This window comes from Salvia splendens, chromosome 1 (genome assembly GCF_004379255.2).
Source record: "Salvia splendens isolate huo1 chromosome 1, SspV2, whole genome shotgun sequence".
Taxonomy (NCBI): domain Eukaryota; kingdom Viridiplantae; phylum Streptophyta; class Magnoliopsida; order Lamiales; family Lamiaceae; genus Salvia; species Salvia splendens.
Genome location: NC_056032.1, coordinates 2,445,507 through 2,464,168, shown reverse-complemented (window position 1 = coordinate 2,464,168; position 18,662 = coordinate 2,445,507). Strand labels below are relative to the sequence as shown.

The 18,662-nt window shown below is 37.3% G+C and overlaps 1 protein-coding gene, 1 non-coding gene and 1 pseudogene across 4 annotated transcripts; 2 read left to right on the top strand and 1 right to left on the bottom strand.

Moving 5' to 3' along the window:
* Positions 1-1,864: 1,864 nt before the first annotated feature.
* LOC121757900 lies at positions 1,865-1,965 on the top strand. The gene has a single exon (XR_006041256.1). It is a non-coding gene; the product is annotated as a U6 spliceosomal RNA (small nuclear RNA).
* Positions 1,966-7,284: 5,319 nt separating this feature from the next.
* On the top strand, positions 7,285-13,281 carry LOC121807844 (kinesin-like protein KIN-13A). 3 transcript variants are annotated; one of them, XM_042208194.1, is made up of 14 exons: positions 7,285-7,452; positions 7,553-7,677; positions 7,798-8,045; positions 8,366-8,593; positions 8,692-8,880; positions 8,993-9,097; positions 9,254-9,331; positions 9,423-9,504; positions 10,642-10,804; positions 11,072-11,410; positions 11,706-11,924; positions 12,024-12,642; positions 12,714-12,779; positions 12,862-13,281. In XM_042208194.1, the coding sequence occupies exons 3-14, from the start codon at positions 7,842-7,844 to the stop codon at positions 13,042-13,044; spliced, it is 2,475 nt and encodes an 824-aa protein (XP_042064128.1). In that variant the 5' UTR covers positions 7,285-7,452; positions 7,553-7,677; positions 7,798-7,841; the 3' UTR covers positions 13,045-13,281. The 3 variants fall into 3 exon arrangements, with proteins under 3 accessions (XP_042064128.1, XP_042064121.1, XP_042064137.1); XM_042208187.1 differs by having other exon boundaries at positions 7,549-7,677; XM_042208203.1 differs by lacking the exon at positions 7,553-7,677.
* Positions 13,282-13,430: 149 nt separating this feature from the next.
* Positions 13,431-17,224, bottom strand: LOC121807864 (annotated as a pseudogene).
* Positions 17,225-18,662: the final 1,438 nt, after the last annotated feature.

Below are 18,662 nucleotides of genomic sequence, written 5' to 3'. Positions count from 1 at the left end.
ATGGTTTTTCGTGCTCCTACTAGTTTTGCTATCGCGTTATTGAGTTGTTTTGATTTTGTGTGCAGGATGTGAAGAGGTTTTAGCGTTATTCTAAGCGGTGATGGAATGGTATCATCATATCAAGGCAGCCTATATGTGTTGAGTTTTCATTGCATATTTTGGCACAATTTATATGTTGCAAATGTTTGTGCAAGATTGAATACATATATGAACCGGATCTAATCTCGTATCAGTACCGTTGGCATGATTGAGATTTTGTTAGTGTTTTGATTTGGTGAAATTGGTATTCAATGAACTTTGATCTTGTTTGATAGTCTATAGTCATACGGTACTAATAGCAAATGACTTGAGACGTAAAGAGATGCGAACTGATAAATCGAACATTTAGTTATACAACTCTACTTTCCTGTCCTTTATTTGATTTTTTTAAAACACATTAATTTTAATAGTATAAGAAACCATCAAGTATGTGGATCGGTAGAATTGTCAGTGTTGGGGTTAGGACAGCTGCAATGATCAAGTATGCACTCAAAACGTGCATCACTTCCCATAACCTTCTCACCTTCTTTAGCTGAAATCATTCACACAATGTAATTAGCAATTGTATATCTATTTAATAACAACTTTTTTATTAATACGATACACACAAATATCTTTAAATGGGCTGAGAAATTTTGATTGACAATGTGGAGATTTTGAAAGAAAGAAGTGTGCTTACATGGGACTCGATAGAGGAAATGAGAATAGTCATGGGAAAAGAGCCATAATTTCAATTCTTCTGTAAACCATTTTGGATTTGTAGAAATCCTAAAGCAATGAAGGGTATAGTTTGTCGTAAAACTCAATTGGGATTTAAGTTATTAACCATGTTATATATATGCAGAGGCGTGTTGTGCTTTTCTGTGGCAATCGTTCGACTATAGAATTATGTGATGGTTAGGGTACTACCATACTATAAAAATCTATATGAATGGAATATATATTGTATTTTGTGGATACCGTCATGAGGAAAATCGAAAGACGACTCACGTAATCACAGGATGGTCGCAGCACACCTTGGTGTGTGGGGTTGGTTGATGTGATGGATCATGGAATTTGACAAACCGGGATTATTTCCATCGAACCAATTGAACGCATTTGGTTCTTCGTTTTCAATGTTCATGTTGTTCGTTATAAAATACAAATGTGAGTTTAGCAAAACTGGACACAAATGTGAGTGTCACAATGTTGATTTGTCATTAAATGTTTGGAAGTATAACAAAAGATATAGCAAAAGCTCTAACAGTTTGAGGCGGGTTGGGCCAGACCGGGCTTTTTCTAATTTTGCTAAGCCCGGCCCGGCCCAAGCCCACTTGCCATGTGGGCCAGGACTGAGCTGTGCTTTGTTTAAATTTTTTGTTTTTATATTTTAAAGATATCATAAATGTATTATATGTAAAAATAAAACATATAACTTGTATTTATATCTCATTAACTAAATCTAAATTTAAATAATGTGTTAAAGTCCATTTTTTGACTTTGTATTAACAATATTTTTTTATGTTTTTATTCTATTTAAAAGTAAGCGTATAACTAAAGGAATAACCAATATCATTAGTTTTGTTAGTAGATGATGACATATGGATTGATGTTGTATTTTTAAAATTACAAGTAAATGAACAAACTACCAAATTTAAAGAATTTATAATTATTCATCAAATATTAAGGTTTAAACACGTAATATTCTTAAAGTTAAACTTCAGAGCATCTTTTTTAGATCTTGGATAAAAAAAATATAAGAAAAAAATTAGATGTAGTCAAGATTGGATGTTGCATTCATGATTTACTATGAAACTTATGTTGATCTTAAACTATTACTGTTTGAGTCCATTCGGAGACATTCAAAAAATTGGAATGATATAGGCAAAATTAACATGTCTCGTGCACAAGATGACATGCATAAATAGAGAAATATACTATTATTAGTGAGTAATCACCTAATTATATTTTGAAAAAACTAATTATAGAAGGTGGGCCTCTTATGGGTCTGGGCCTGGGCTGGGCTTCAGATGATATTGGGCATGGGTTTACAAAGTGGCCCAATATGAGCCAATCTCAACTAATGAGTTTGGCTCTGGCCCACTTCGTTTCACTCGTGGGTCGGGCCTGGGTCAGCCTGGGCTCTAGCTGAGCCAGTAGCGATCCGCTTAGGGAAAGTTGTGCATGAAAAGAGGAACACGCCCAGCGACCGATGGGGTGTTCGCAGCGAGATGATTGCCAACGACCTACGGATCAACCCACAGCAACCGCTGTCCAAGGTGCAGCTGTCCGCTGAGAAAACGAGGCGCTTAGAATTGACCTACTGTTTCCCCAAGATTTATCATACTTTGCAACTTTTTTCCTTATTTGAGATGGACGAAATTTCAACTATAAATACCCCCTCAAGCTTCATCATTAGAGATCTTCTTTTTGCCACATAATTCCAGATTATATATTTGAGAGTTCTTACTTGTTCATTAAGGTGCAAGGGTTTGAAGAAGGAATCAAGAGAACATCAAGGCTAGAAGGATTCAACATTTGGGTTTTATTTGCTTTATTTATTATGTTTCCTTTGTTTTCTCTACAAACTATGTTTTTAGATTATTCTACCACGTGTAACTATATTCATATGATTCTAGGAATGTGTTAGTAACGACTTTGGTTATACAATTCTGTTTGCTATTCAATATCCGTTTTGTTCTTACTTCGTTTCTTTTCTAAGTGTTGGATAATTGTTTCAAGTCTGAGTGACACATTCTGTGACGATTTAATATAACTTGCTACATAATCGTGAGATGAGTTTGACGAGTTAGATCTGCTTAGTAGACACTACAATTAGTTCACCTTAAAACGACACTGTTAATTGAGAATGATGACTTTTCAAGGGTCTTAGCTAGTGTTAGTGTTAGTAATCAACGTTTGTATCGCATGAGCATAACTTAGGTGACTCATCCTTCTTCAGTAAGAACTGTGCTAGGGCATTGTAGTTGGAATTTGTATAACCATAACTGTGAACGCATATCCCTAGAATTTCCTTATCTCTATATTTGTCTATGTGTTTTATTTGCTTAAGTTATTTAATTCGTTTTTTAAAGTTTTTAATTTCAAAAATTCAATTTTCTCTCGGTTTTCCAAATAGTGAAAGAAGCTTAGTAGATGATATAAAATTTGTGTCTGTTTTTCCTGTGTTCGATATCCGGTAATGAACTTTAGCTATACTATTCTTACCATGTATACTTGCAGGTATTTTTAATGCTAATAAAAAATTGGGACCTCCGTCGAGTCACCACAATAGCGGACGACCTCTCGTACGTCGAGCGCTGGTCCGTCGCAATAGTGGAGGTCCCGGACGGACGACCCGCTCGCCGGTCGGACGTCTGCCGGAAGGTCCGCTATTGTGGATGCTCTTATGAAATACTCCCTCCGTCCCACAAAGATTGTCTCACTTTGACCAGACACGAATTTTAAGAAATATAATGAAAAGATAGTTGAAAAAGTTAGTAGAATGTGAGTCCTACTTTTATATATTAGTTTTATTATAAAATGTGAGTTGGAATGGGTTAGTGGAGTGTGAGTCCTACTTTCAAGGGCCTCATCAGGGCCTGGCAATCATCAGCGGTCGGCCTTCCCAAATATGTGTCGCTATAGGCCTCCACAACTCCCCTACAAAAATTCTTCAGGCATTGGCGGCCGGTTGTCTCCGCGACATGAAGGTACTCGTCGAACATATCCGTCGTAGTGCCGTAGGCCAACTGCAGGAGCGTAACCGTGCACTTCTGCAACGGTGTAAGCTCGGGTCTACCGATGCCATCTTCCCGATACTGCAAGTATTCATCACGTGCCTCCAACGTCTCCATAATACTGAGAAAAAGATCTCACCGCATTCTAAACCGGCAGTGAAAATCCGTCGGGCCCCACCGTGATTGCTCGGCAAAATAGTCTGCAAACAAACGTTGGTGAGCTACGTCGTGCTCTCGGGGGACAAACGTCCGACGCCGAATCGGCCGAGGGACCTGCGCCGCCGCCGCCGCTTCCCGCTCGCGCTCCATTTCCGCCAAGCATTCTGCCGCAGCATCATTAACGTAATCGAATAATGCCCGAGTCAAGGCGCGAGTAATGCCTTCCGATGTACTCCAGTCGTCGTTGCCGGGATTTATTTTTTAATGAGAATGAGAGATGTGAGAGAATGTGAATGTGAGATTGTAAATGAAATTGAGTGTATTTATAAAATAAAAATTCAAAAAAAAAATAAAAACAAAAACGCGTCGCATCGTCCGCATCTCCCACAGTGGGACGGACGAAAGCGCGGATGATGGACATCGGGCGCCCTATCGTCCGCGGATGATCTATAGGGCATGGACGATGGATGAGCCATCGTCCGCATGTGTACAGTGGCGGACTATCGTCCGTCCCACTGTGAATGCCCTAAGGGCGGAAAGAGAGGGCAGCAACAATGAGGGGAAGATGTGGTGGTGGTGGAGGGGGGTGACGATGGAGTCGGAGAGGTGGGAGAGGATGATCAAGGCGGCAATTGGTAAAATAGAAGACTTTGAGGATGTGACATGTTTTAATGCGTAATTGGTAAAATAGAAGAGAGAGATAAATAAATTTTGATTAAAGTATTATTAGTGAAGAATGAAGTCGACCTTATAAAAGAGAAATTTGCTAAATATGAAAAAAAACTCATTTTATTGGACAGATCAACTGGTAAAATGAGAGAATTGTTTGTGGATGTGAGAGTATTTTAAAGCTCATTCATTCTCAATATTTATAAAAAATTCCAACATTAAAATCAATGTCATACACCACATTATATTTGTTGGGGACAAAGAGAGTAATGGATTATATTTTATTGGGGCATACTTTATAAAAAAAATTCAATACTATCAATGGATTATTTTTCAACTTTGTGTTTTAATTGGTAAGAGCATCAACATTCATGGTTGTGGGTCTGAATCCACATTTATTCATTTTTTATTCACTGCTCTTCCGCAAGAGCACAACACACACATCCATGCTCTTCCGTAAGAGCATGCTCAAGGGTCCCACCATTGTATTATTCAATTTAAATACTTTAATTACTAAAAATATTTTCACAATATTAAAATGCATTAAAAATACTCGAAATACTATTACAAATTACTAAAAAATTAAAATTTGCATAATTAAAATCCTACAAATTAAAAATTACATAATTAAATCTTAAAAAATACATCCGTGGAAATTTAAAGAAGACTAGCCCGATGGCGGTATCCCCAATTGAGCTCGGAGAGCTCGTATCATTGCGTGATGCGAATCAAGTTGCTCGGAAGTCATCCAAGACGTATCGGCCATATTGACTTGACCCGAAAGGACCCACAACTAGTTGGTGGGGGTGGAGGCGGCACAAAGGGAGCGAGAGCGGGAGGTCGCGGCGCGACGGCGGTTGGTCGTCGCCTCTTTCCTTCCTTGCAGCTGGCGTTGGGAACTGCTCGGGCCGGCTCGGGGCTACCCAAGTGAGCTTCGACAAGCTGGCTAGCCACCTCATCCTCACCGGCCTCAGATAGGGATACCGACCTCGACCGTTTGCTGGAGAAGCTGGAGGAGGATGCGACGCCTCTCTTATACTTCGGATGATGGCGCACCTCCTGCCAAGCTTTGAGATACTTGAATGGTGTGTACTACATTGAATGGTAAGTCGACATGGCGGTCGTGATGATGTCAACCTCGCTCGTGTCGCTCCCTGCCGACCGCTGTTCCTAGAGGTAATACCCCTGGAACTTTTGGATTTCATCATTTGCTTTTCCGATGGCATTGCGATATTCAATGTTACATGTGATATCATAATACACATCTTAATATATACTAAGAATTATTAATATTATTAGTATTAGGAGAAGGCTATCTATAAGCATGCTAGCCTACTTAGACCTACAAAAGTTAAACCTCACCCTAAAAACATAATTTACACACATTTCTTATTTTAAAATTTAACACTCCATATACTATATACACTTATAAATATAAATTATGTTACCTTAGTATATATGTCCATATATTAGAAGTCTAAGCTTTGTATTAGTGGTGAATGACATGAATTTTAATGTAAAACTGATAAAATAAGAAAAAGGTAGTGAGAAAAATTAAAGTGATTAAAATGTTACTAGTGAGACATGAGATATTATTTCAACCACTAAATCTTCTAATTTAATAACTAAGATTTGATCTTAATTTAAAATATTAATTAATTAACAATTGATTACAATCCAAACTAATAATATATAAATATAGACCATGCATATTAATTTTATCACACCCATTCCTTAACATTTTTTAAAATTCATGTCTAATACCTATACATCAAACGGCATAAGAGCATCCCCAACGGTGGTGGAATGCTGCTCGTCCGTCCTTGCCGCTGGCAAGGACGCGCTCCGCCGCCGCTGCGCTATTGCCGCTGGCACGGACGTGCTCTTAGCTAAGAGCACGGCCGTGCCAGCGGCAAGAGCACAAGGCGTCGACGTGGCATGCTCTGATTGACCCGTTGATTTATAATTTTTTATTATTTTTTTAAAAAAATCGAAAAAATCTGAAAATTTCAAAATTAATTAAAAAAATATTATCTCACTTCCTAATAAAATATATCCATTTTTTTCACACTTTTAATTTTTTTTCCATCATTTTTACCCCAAAATTCATACTTTCATCTATAAATACTCTCATTTCAAACACAAAAAATGACACTATACTAAACAACTCTCTCAATCTCAATTTTTAGGATTTTAATTATGTAATTTTTAATTTTTAGGAGTTTAATTATGTAATTTTTAATTTTTAGTATTTTAATTATGTAATTTTTAATTTTTAGGATTTTAATTATATCTTTTTTATTTTATTTGTAGTTTGTATTATTTATTGTGGTTTTTTAATGAATTTTAATATTATGGAAATGTTTTTGTTTAATTGAATTTTAAATTGAATTGTACTCGTCCTTGTAGAAGAGCACAGCTGTGGGTGTTGTGCTCTTGCCAGAGAGCAGGCAGAAAAAGTGGGGCCGGGCCCACAACCGTGCCGCTGGGAAGAGCACGGTTGTGGATGCTCTAAATGTCCCATAATTAACTTCCAAAATGAGCCGTTTATTAATACTTTATTTCGAAAAAATTCACCACACATTTTTGTGAGATACACTTTTTTGCAGGTAAAATGTATATACATACAAACTCATATACGTATATCTGTGTATTATTAATATCCATAAAATGCAATGATGAATAATTTACTCGCCAAATGTAGCTATACATATATATAATCATCATATATCTGACGCTCCGTTCCACTCTCTCAAGCAATCTCAGAAATCTGCAGAAGATTTCGACCGAAATTACTCGTGTTTCTGTTTTTTTAATAGAACTCTCAGATCTGTCTGCATTTCATGTTCTATTGATTTTGTTTCAGGTAGGATGCTATTGATTTGTTTTTTTGCCATAGCATTGCTTGAATTTGGTGTAATTCTGATAGAAATGCGATATTTTTGTTTCGGCGATGATCTAGGTAGGATATATACGTAGGGAATTCGGGAATTTTGTGAGCGAAATAAAGGGAACTGGTATTGGATTTTGCTGATTTTGGTGGCGGAGCGCGTTGCTGTGTGTTACCTTTTATTCCGATTTTCCCCTCTTCGTACGATTTCTGAATTTTGAGCTATTTTGTTGTTGAATTTGATTTCTCGATGATGATTTAGTGGTTAGGCAATCGATTGTTATTGATTTCTGGAATTTTGTTGTGTTTGTTTGCTTGAAGTGTGAAAAACTAGATCTTGAAAATTGGCTCCCCAAAAGAGATCGATGCGCCACGGTGCTGGCCAGATGCAGCAGAGCAGCGCGGCTGCGCCCACCACTCTCTATGACAATGCAGGACCAGGGGTGTCCAGCGTAGATGCGGGGGATGCTGTGATGGCGCGCTGGCTGCAATCTGCTGGATTGCAGCATCTGGCCTCTCCAATGTCGTCCAATGCAGTCGATAACCCCCTGCTCCCTAGCCTCATGCAGGTGAAGATTAGTTCTTTGAAAATGTTTGCTTATTAATGATTTAGCTATGGTTTTTATCCCATAAGTGCGTGGATGTGGAAATGAGAAGCTTCGGCATCCGTTGCTTTTGTTGGGATTAGTGGCACCGTTTGCTTTAGTTAGTTTATAGAATTTTGAATGAATTTCATTTTTCTTACACCATTGTGTGTGGACTAAAACCATATGGTACCACCACCACTCCGTATCCTGTTAAGGATGGGTGCCTCTGGGATTGTGTTATATAACACTCTGTCTTTATTGGGTGTGTTTATATTAATTGGGAGGCCTGTTGGTGAATGAAGGGCTATGGACCGCAATCTGCAGAAGAGAAACAGAGGCTCTTCAAATTAATGAGGAATCTCAATTTCAATGGTGAAAATGTGTCAGAGCCTCATATCCCGACCCCAACTGCCCAGAGTTCAGGTGCATTTACTCCAACAGAGGGTTATTACTCTCCTGAGTTCAGGGGGGATTTTGGAGCTGGACTTTTGGACTTACATTCTATGGATGACACTGAGCTCTTATCTGATGTATGCTACACTTACTATGGACATTGGAAATTCTATTCTTCCAGTTGTAACTAGATATATCTACTTAATGGTGAACACTTCCATTTGTTTATTTTCAGCATGTTATCTCAGATCCATTTGAGTCATCTCCTTTCATGCCTGCTGTGACCAAAGCCTTTGATACTGATATTGTTGGGGTAGCCAACAGGCAGCAAAGGGGACAGATGAATGCAGAAGCTCCTATCGGGTCTCTTAATGAAAAAGAATTGGGCACAAGAGAAAATAATGTGGCTAAGATTAAAGTTGTGGTATGATGAGTTTCCCTGGTTGATGTAAATTACCTTCAATTGAGCTATATGGTGCAATAACTGTACTGATAATCAAGTACAAAGTAAATGTGTTTCTTTCTTTTGATTTTAGGTTCGTAAGAGGCCATTAAACAAGAAGGAACTTGCACGCAAAGAGGACGATGTTGTGGCTGTGTATGATGATGCCTATTTAACAGTCCATGAACCCAAGTTAAAGGTTTGGATATGTTTTTGGCATCTAAAAACATTATTATACTTGTTTGCGTTGCGTTGATGCTGGTTAGTTAGTATCCTAGGTTTATTGTTTTTTATTTTTTTTATTTATTTTTTCATTTCTGAGATTGGGAACTCACTTTTGAGAGTTGCGATGAAGGTTGACCTGACTGCATATGTAGAGAAGCACGAGTTTTGTTTTGATGCTGTCCTGGATGAGCAAGTGTCAAATGATGAGGTAATAATAAATTCTTCGATGAAAACTCTTGGTCAAAATTGGGATGAAAATTGGTTACATCCACTAAGGTTCTTCTTACATGTGTAAGCAGGTATACCGCAAGACTGTCGAGCCAATAATTCCTATCATTTTTCAACGTACCAAAGCAACATGTTTTGCATATGGTCAAACAGGTGTGCATATTCTCACTGACCTAGGAATGCACCTATTCTACTTGTTGAACCTTTTGTGTGATTGACTAGTATAATACCATCATTTTATCCATTTGCACAGTGTTTAGACATTCATCTTGATGCAGTCTAGCTTAGTTATATGTTTTCACGTCAGACATGCTATATTATTGTACTGCTGTATGTAAAAGACCATATCAAATCATATTAAACTATATCATCTTTAGGAGATAATGTAATGGATGCTTTTCGTAATATTGCATCATTAATGATGCATCTGAAAGATAATTGATAATGGGAAAATGGTTTTTGTATGAAATTAAACACCATTGGTAATTGGTGTATGTGGAGGATTCAACATGTAATGTGAGGTTCACTTAAATTTAATCTAGTATTGCCTTTGTTTCAACTACATGCAACATAGGTGCAAAAGGTTTCAAAACATTAATTGCTGAAAGTCCAACAAGGTACCCCAGCTGTTAATTTTGCTGTTTATGATCAAAGGTCGGGAAATGCACTTTTTTTAGTGGGCTTGGGGGGAAGAAAGATTTGTTTGACTGAGTTAGGAAAGAATGTTGTGATGTATAATCATAAGAACTGTGTTTGGACGAACCAATTCCAGACTATTATATTATCCTTAAATTTCGTATTCACTGGCCGGCCATTTGGTGACAAGCTCTTGTTGCAATTTTATACACTCCAGGATTTCATATATTATTTATGCTTATAATAATTGGTGTATGCAATCATTTGTTGTATATATTTGAATCCTCTATGATGATTGGAATACAAGGTAGAGTAAGATAACAGAAGGGATTTGAGAACATGCACACCAGATGAAAGTTGAAACCAAGCACAACATGTTTAAATTTTAAAATCTATAGTGCTGAAATAATTTCATGATAGAAAAGACACTAAGAGTATTTGTCATTGCAGAGCTAATCTGAGGAGCACTTTTGAACATCTTTTTCTACAAGCCATTTTACTTTAGCTTGCTTTCCAATTGTAGAAAAACTGAGCTCTCTGAATCTATTTATGCCTGATTTATTGAATCTATTTATGTCTGCTTTATTGTATCTGTTTCTGTAAGAGCTCTTATAAATGCTGGTAGATAAAAATTATGTCCCCCATTTTTACCAGGAAGTGGCAAGACATTCACTATGCAGCCATTACCTCTTCGAGCTGCAGAAGATCTTGTGAGATTGCTGCACCAGCCAGTTTATCGCAATCAAAGATTCAAGCTGTGGCTGAGCTATTTTGAAATATATGGAGGAAAACTTTATGATCTTCTGAGCGATAGGAAGTTAATACTCTTACTTGGTATCCCTTGTATTGAAGTAGTGAATGATTTTACATTATGTGTGAGAACCTCATTCCTAAATTAACTGTATTTGAAAAATGCTTCTGTTATAAACTAGTATGACAAAATGACCCTTGATGAAGTTAGCTTAGGCTCCCTTATATCCAAAAAATAAGTTTTAAATATTATCATCAAGAATGCAAAATCTATCCTCATTAGTTACCTTTCTTAAAATAAAATGTTGATTGATTGTGGATTCTTCTTATGTAGGAAACTATGCATGAGAGAAGATGGCAGACAACAAGTCTGCATTGTAGGACTGCAGGAGTTTGAAGTCTCTGATGTGGCTATTGTAAAAGAATATATTGAGAGGGGAAATTCCTCTAGAAGCACGGGTTCTACTGGTGCTAATGAGGAGTCTTCGAGATCCCATGCTATTTTGCAACTGGTTGTGAAGAAGCACCCAGAGGTGAAAGAATCTAGGAGGAATAATTACAATAATGATGGAAATGAATCCAGGGTTAGGAAGGTTGTAGGAAAAATTTCTTTTATTGATCTTGCTGGTAGCGAGAGGGGTGCTGACACTACAGATAACGATCGACAAACACGGTATTAATTTCTTCTGTTACTGGAGGTGCTTCTTTGTACTATTTTACATGCACTTGTTTATGCCTGCAACATGAGTATTTATCCACTTTCACCATTTGACTCATTTTACATTATTTCGATGTTTGTCTGATGAGTATCTTTGACCTGTTGCAAGTATAGTTAATTGATAGTCCTAAGTTTTCACTGACATGTTTGTTTTGTGCAAAATTTATCTTCTAAGATCATCTTGTTGTTACAGAATTTTCAGTATTTGGTGATAAGATTTTATTCAGATTGTGTCTTTGTTTCTGTGCAGGATTGAAGGTGCAGAAATCAACAAAAGTTTACTGGCACTCAAGGAATGCATTCGTGCTCTTGACAATGACCAGATTCACATCCCATTTCGAGGAAGCAAGCTTACCGAGGTTCTTCGTGACTCCTTTATGGGCAACTCAAGGACTGTTATGATCTCTTGCATTTCTCCAAATGCTGGTTCATGCGAGCATACTCTCAACACTTTGAGATATGCTGATAGGTTAGCTCCCCCTCTTGCTGGCTGTCATTTATTTTTTTGCGAGTGTGGCCCAGGTGTCCTTTTCACATGGTAAGCTAACAAATTGCCATCGACTAACAGGGTTAAAAGTCTTTCAAAAAGTGGGAACCCGAGGAAGGATCAGTCTAGTTCATTGCCGTCAAGTGTCAAGGAAACTTCATCAGCTACAACTTCATCTGCTGCTGCTGCTGCTGCTGCTGCTGAGGCAGAGGATTATTATGAGCAACTTCAAGAATCTAAAGTGATGGATGCGAGTAGAAGAGTTTCTGAGAAGGAAACTTCATCCTTCAATAATTCTACTGAGGAAGATAAACCGCCTTCTAGTTTCTCTTCCAATTTTAACTTAAATGGCCGTGATGAGAGCGGGATGACTGCTGTTGGTATGGAAAAGGAACGGTTTGATGTTAAAAATTCTTTGAGGGGCACTACCAGTCAGAAGACATTTTCTGCTGGATACCCTCAGAGTTCGACTAATGCAGAAGAGAAGGTGCAGAAAGTATCTCCACCTCGGCTAAAAGCTTACAGGGAGGATAGGCTCGAAAAGCAGGGGCTTGGAATGAGAAGGGACTATGACAATGTGGATGTAATGTCGCCCACCAGTTACAAGCAACAAAATATTAACACCTCTAATGCAAGTACCCCTGTTGCTAAGCAGAGTGAACCCGAGCCTCGTGATGGAAGTATCAATGAGATACTAGAGGTGGGCTCTAAACTCTTCTATCTACATGACGAGGGACTTATCTCAAAATGCTAATTATTTTTTGAATACAGGAAGAAGCTGCCCTCATTGCAGCCCACCGTAAAGAGATTGAAGATACTATGGAGATAGTTCGCGAAGTAATAGCCGTTCTCTCTACTTTCTCGTTTACTTCATCTGTAAGCAGTGACATCAAGATAATTTGTTTGCTTTGTGTGGCAGGAAATGAAACTATTAGCCGAAGTGGATCAGCCAGGCTCCCATATCGACAACTACGTGACACAGTTGAGTTTTGTGCTATCACGCAAAGCAGCTAGCCTCGTCAGCCTTCAAGCTCGCCTCGCCAGGTTCCAGCACCGGCTAAGGGAGCAGGAAATACTCAGTCGGAAAAGGGTGCCCCGCTGAAGCAACACCATGGAACTTACATTTGTTCTTGTTTAATGTACGGACTATAGCCTACCTTTACTGTCAATTATACATACGAATCGAATCGCCCGGTTGAGGTTTGTATTTGTGAAGCTGAAGAAAAGCGACTTAGATAAATGCTAAGAACTGTTGAAAGAAAATATTGTGTAACTAACAAAACTTTGGAATTTTGGAGATCGTACATTTTCTGATTTCTTGAAGTTTATCTCTTGTATATCTCAATGTTGTTACTCCATGATTTTGAGCTTCAGCAGACGAGCGTCTTACCTTGCTGTGTGACATAGGCTTGGCTTAGACCTTTTATGAATTAAATGTGTATTTTTATGAAATAGAATTCGACATTCAAAACTCAGAGAGAAGCCATGCAAATAGTAGATGAAATATCTCCATTAACAGCATCAAATTTTTCTTCAATTATGTAGTCAAACTTCCTGAGCAAAAAGGGGAAAAACCTACTATGATTTCATACACTTTATAACCCTACAAAAGAATTGTAACAAAATTATGATAGCTAAGCTGCAAAATTACTATGAACACATTTACAGGATGTAAAGTGTCAAATCATAATTGATTCATAATCAACCAGGTGGCCATCAAGCTGTGTCGCTCAGCACTCCAGTTTCGGTGCTTTTACTGAATCTCACAAGCACGCTTGACGAACGAGGGTAGGAACTCCAGCAACTGCAGTGTAGAGTCGAACTTGCAATAAATTACAGCAACGTGAAACCCATCTTTGTACTTTACGGAAAGAGCATCTTATAATATGATAATTCGACATTTTCGATGATCTTCTGCATTGGAGCCAGCGAAAGTATAGTATATGCAAAATGAAAGAGAGTCACATCTCTGTTCATCAGTCTGCTCTCAATTTCAAAAGCTCCTTTGCTGTCCTCTGCCTAAAATAAGGCATATTTTCCTATTACCAAATAATAAATCAATTAAGCTTATACTTAGAAAAATGGTTTAATAATTGTTCAGTTTTAGAGGACACCATGCTTTAATAAACCAAGTACACGTCCACTTAAAAATCAAAGTGAACTAGTACTATACAATGGCCAAGCAAAGGAAGGAAATGTGATGAAGAATACTTTTTAAAACAAAGGTAAACAATAATACGCTTACATCTTGAATATGGTACAGAGGACTAGAGAAGTCATGATAAATTGTGTCATATTACTCTGCTGAACGGCAAAAAATTCTACTAAATATTCCACTAGGCAGTTTTGAGAAACGAACAAGATGAATAGCAAACAAATGCAGAGACTTTTTTACAAGCTACACCGGAATGTTTACCTGGCTAAAGCAGAGTCCAATATCCCTGCTATAGAAGTCGGCATATTTAATCATGTACATGCCACAACCAAACCTGTCCAGGAAGCAATTTATCATAATTACAAACAAAATTAAGTTTTACATGATTCATCAACTAAGAAAGGAATACATTTTTTTGTTATCTGCGCATAGGTCATAAAGTTCCAGAATTTTGTCCAGCAAAGCTTTTATCCCATTTCTAAAGCATATTGACCAATAGCATATCATAGCAGTCTCACTACACCATGCAAAATATAGTAAAACTATTTATAATGGAAAAACAGAATAACAGAAATCTGAGCATATTAATAGGTATTGGGACAAGGAAAGACTATATTTTAAACGGATTACTCAACAGCTAGTTCAGTTCACATTAACTCAGCACAGCAGAATTAACTTGTTCCTTTATATATCAATATAACATTCAAGTTTTCACGTTCACAAGCACAAAAATTAAGATACTTGTAATGTTTTGCAAGTTACCCATTTAACTGCTGTGGAAGTTCTGTGACAAATTCTTTCTCCCATGAGTTAAGGTTGATATCCTTTCCAAACTTGTCCTTCACCTCATCCTCAAAATACTTGGCCTACATTTAGAACTTCCAAAGGGTCATGCCATAGCAAAACACTACAGAAACCAACAAAAGTTATCTATGAATTGATACAATTGATACACAACGTCGCTCAAAAATTAAAGAAACTAGGAAGTCCAGTCAGCTTAACAAGGAATTAAGCATACCAGTGCATTCAGAACTTGACTGTCACAACCTCCGAGTGGATCAAGATACTGAAACTTTTCATCCTTTTTGTTGATAACTGCCAAACACCAATGGATTTCTTGGTGGATAGGCACAAAAATCTAAAAACAAGTAACATCATCATGAATGGACAAATTCAAAGGGATAAGTGGAAACATTGACAAAGAAAAGCTTATGATGAAACCTAAGTCCCCAGAAACATACTTTGTCACACTCTAAAACACTATATCCGAGCTTTTTCTGTGTAGTCCATCTCCGAACTGATTGAAAATTGTAGCCACCACGACCGCTCATAAGCTGAGAAAGCACCAAGTGACTATTAGACTTAGAAGTGCACTTCTAAATGTTAGGGGCAGTAAGTGTTTCTTATCATATTGAAGTTCAAATATAACGTGTATCGGGCATGTCAAGCTAATAATTCAACAAATGGGACATGGTGCTAAAGAATGGATATCTGAATTCTGAGCAATAAGCATACCTTCTTGTAAAAGAAGGTATTAAAGAAATGGCACTTGAGAAACTTCTCTGGTGCCCTCTTTTCCCTTTCTTTCAACAGCTCAAAATACACATTAATAACCTGCGATACAATAATATTTTCCAATCACAACCTCCCAATGGAAGATACAGCATCTCCAACCAAATTTTACGAAATTCATGCAAAACAAATACAGAAAAAATCACCTCATCATTAAGCCATGCTCGGAGCCCCAAACGCTGTAATATTTCTCCAGAAATATCAATGCCAGAATTCGCATGAGAGACCAAAACCTTTTTCCTGCAATGTTGAGCATAGATAAGATGCTGATAAAAGAGTGGATCACAGATATCCAGTTCAAATGAAGAGGAATAACAACCCGTGGGAATTAGACAAAGCGCGAGAAACCACAGCCCTTTCCTCACGGGTAAGAGGCACGAAGAACTCCTCTGCCACATACTACAAATAAATGCAACCCAATTTAAACATACGACTGAAAATGAAACAGCACAAAGGATAGAACAGTGAAACCAAAGGTGGCCACCTTATCAATAGGCTCTTCTTTCTTTGTAGTCCGCAATAACCGCAGCCCTTGAATCTGCTTTTCGTGTGAATCTATACGTAAACTAATGTTGATGAGCCCAGAATCCCTTTGTTTGCCTGATTGTGCAATTTCTTATAAAATGGCTGCTCCGAATCGTCAGCGGCAGGGTCCATCAACGACAACCCATTCTTCTCCGTATCATCAACCTTTGCAACAGCATTGCTAACATCTGTGACCACATAAGAATCTAAAGACCTCACTTCTTTCTCCACATCCCCTTCTCCCCCCTTCCATCTTCTCCGTTGGGAATCCAAAATCTCCACCTTTCCTATGCTAGAATCTTTCGAGGCAGGATCACAATCCAGTTCATCGCTGCTATCAATCCTAATCATCTCCTCTTCCTTCTGCTTCCCCGAACCCACGTACCTCAATGATCTCAATGCTGAATCCTTAATTTTGTCGTAGTTTTGATAGAAAAAACCAAATCTCCCCATTTTATCAGCTGGGGAATCCCTAGAACCAGCAGCTAATACAGACGATAATCTTCCTAATCTATGACTAACCGGGGCGTGAACTGTTCTCGGAAACCCCAATTTCCTCTCCGGATACTGGGCAATTCTGGCAGCAACCGAATTCACCACTGACGCCGCCGCACGATTAGTCTGCGGCGTAGTTGGCCTCATGCAAGCTGAAAGCTTCGGTTTTTTGGAAATGTGGCCGTACGATTTGTCAAACGGGGTGGGAGATGAAATGTGTTTGAAGTAATCGCCTACTCCCTTCCTGTTGCTGGTTAGAGCCCCCATTTATCCAAGCAACTAGTCAGGTGAAAACCCCAAATGTTGAATCATCGAAACGTTCGGAAATGTGCAGCAACACTAGCCATTTGAATTTGGGCAGAGATGAAATTGATCGGGAAATTATCGCGGATTTGAGGCGAATTAGGGTTTCCAACAATTAGAGATTTGGTATTGGAAACGTGATGATTAATTTCGTTGAGAATCAACAATCAAGCCTTTTGTTTTTGTTTAGAACATTAAAATGTTGACATATAACAGAAATTTGGACTAGCATTTTCAGTTCAATGCTCACACAGATTATATCGTCGCTAATGATTTTATTCCAATTAAACGTATATTTAAAATTTAGACTACACATTTAAAATATAGTAGTACTACTGTAATAAAAATTGAGAAATGAATCAGACATAGCATTGGGATCCGACATGGAACAAATACTCAATTATCAAATTTAATTATTTAAATAATAATAACGTTTTTAAAGGATTACCATCCTTAACGGTGAAGTATATGCCTCGTCGATAAAGCAAATCATCGCACCTACGGTCCAACCAATTGGAAGATAATCAATTGATTCCTTTTTCGAGACCAAATGAATACTCACGGTAAAACGAGTCAACCCGATATTTCACATTAAAATGATAATCGAAACTACTATAGCAGAGCGAAAAAGATTTTTGCTGAGATTTAAAATACAAGTTGTGGATGAAGTTTGTAAATAAGTGATTATTATCTGGCAATCAGCAAGGAATATTAATTTGAATTCATAATCCAATAGATGCCTTTTAAGAATGTCAACTAAGACTATGTTTATCAGCAACCATCCAACCCAACATAATCATTCACTTTTTTAATATTTAATTAATTTTTACCTTCTCCACATCATCTTTCATATCATCAGTATTAATCAAACACAACCACACCATTATACATTTTTAGTATTATTACATGAAATATTTTTTTGTTGCACAATAAAATTTATAAAAAAATACAATAAATGACAACTAAAAATTATAAAAATAAACAATAAAGGGGACTACAAAATAAGAAATTATATCAAAAAAGAAGGATTATATGAAGAGAAAAGATGAGAATTTTTTATATGCAAAACTAAAGCAAATGTGGCGCCTCTATTTAAAAAATTACTATAAATTTTGATATAATTTTATAATATAATATATTACAGATATATATTAAAAAAAAATCAAGTAATGAGATTTTGCAAAATCTCATTAGGGGAATCATGAGAGGATTGAGAGACGAAGCGGTCGGTGATTACATACCATCTGACTGCGATCAAAGACAGACAGAGACCAATTTGGGCAATTTTTGTTTTTAGTTTTAAATTGTAAAATGATGTGGAGGTCGGCTTACTAGCAAGCATCGATAAACTTGGTACAAGTATCGTAAGTAAATCTAGATTGTTCAATCATTTGTGACCATTAACAATTATGGCTGGGCTGGGCTGGGCTGGGTGGCTAAAACACTCAACTCATAATTGGGACATTACTAGCCTAGCTAGTAAGTATTTCTTTATTTTAAGATTAATATCAGGAAGACATCAATATAAAAATAAGTGTAAAATTTTTGTAGATACGCGTAAATTTGGATTTGTTTGGTTTAAATATGTAATTGGTCCGAAAATACAAAAGTTGCCAAAAGTTTAATCTAATTGAGATAGAAATCCAAAAAAATCCCTACGAAAAGTTTAA

Excerpts from the sequence above, each read along its gene's own strand:
- LOC121807844 (XM_042208203.1), top strand. The coding sequence starts at position 7,842 with ATGCGCCACGGTGCTGGCCAGATGCAGCAGAGCAGCGCGGCTGCGCCC. Across the intron at positions 10,805-11,071 it reads GATCTTCTGAGCGATAGGAA|GAAACTATGCATGAGAGAAG; the intron begins GTTAATACTCTT and ends CTTCTTATGTAG. Across the intron at positions 11,411-11,705 it reads GATAACGATCGACAAACACG|GATTGAAGGTGCAGAAATCA; the intron begins GTATTAATTTCT and ends GTTTCTGTGCAG.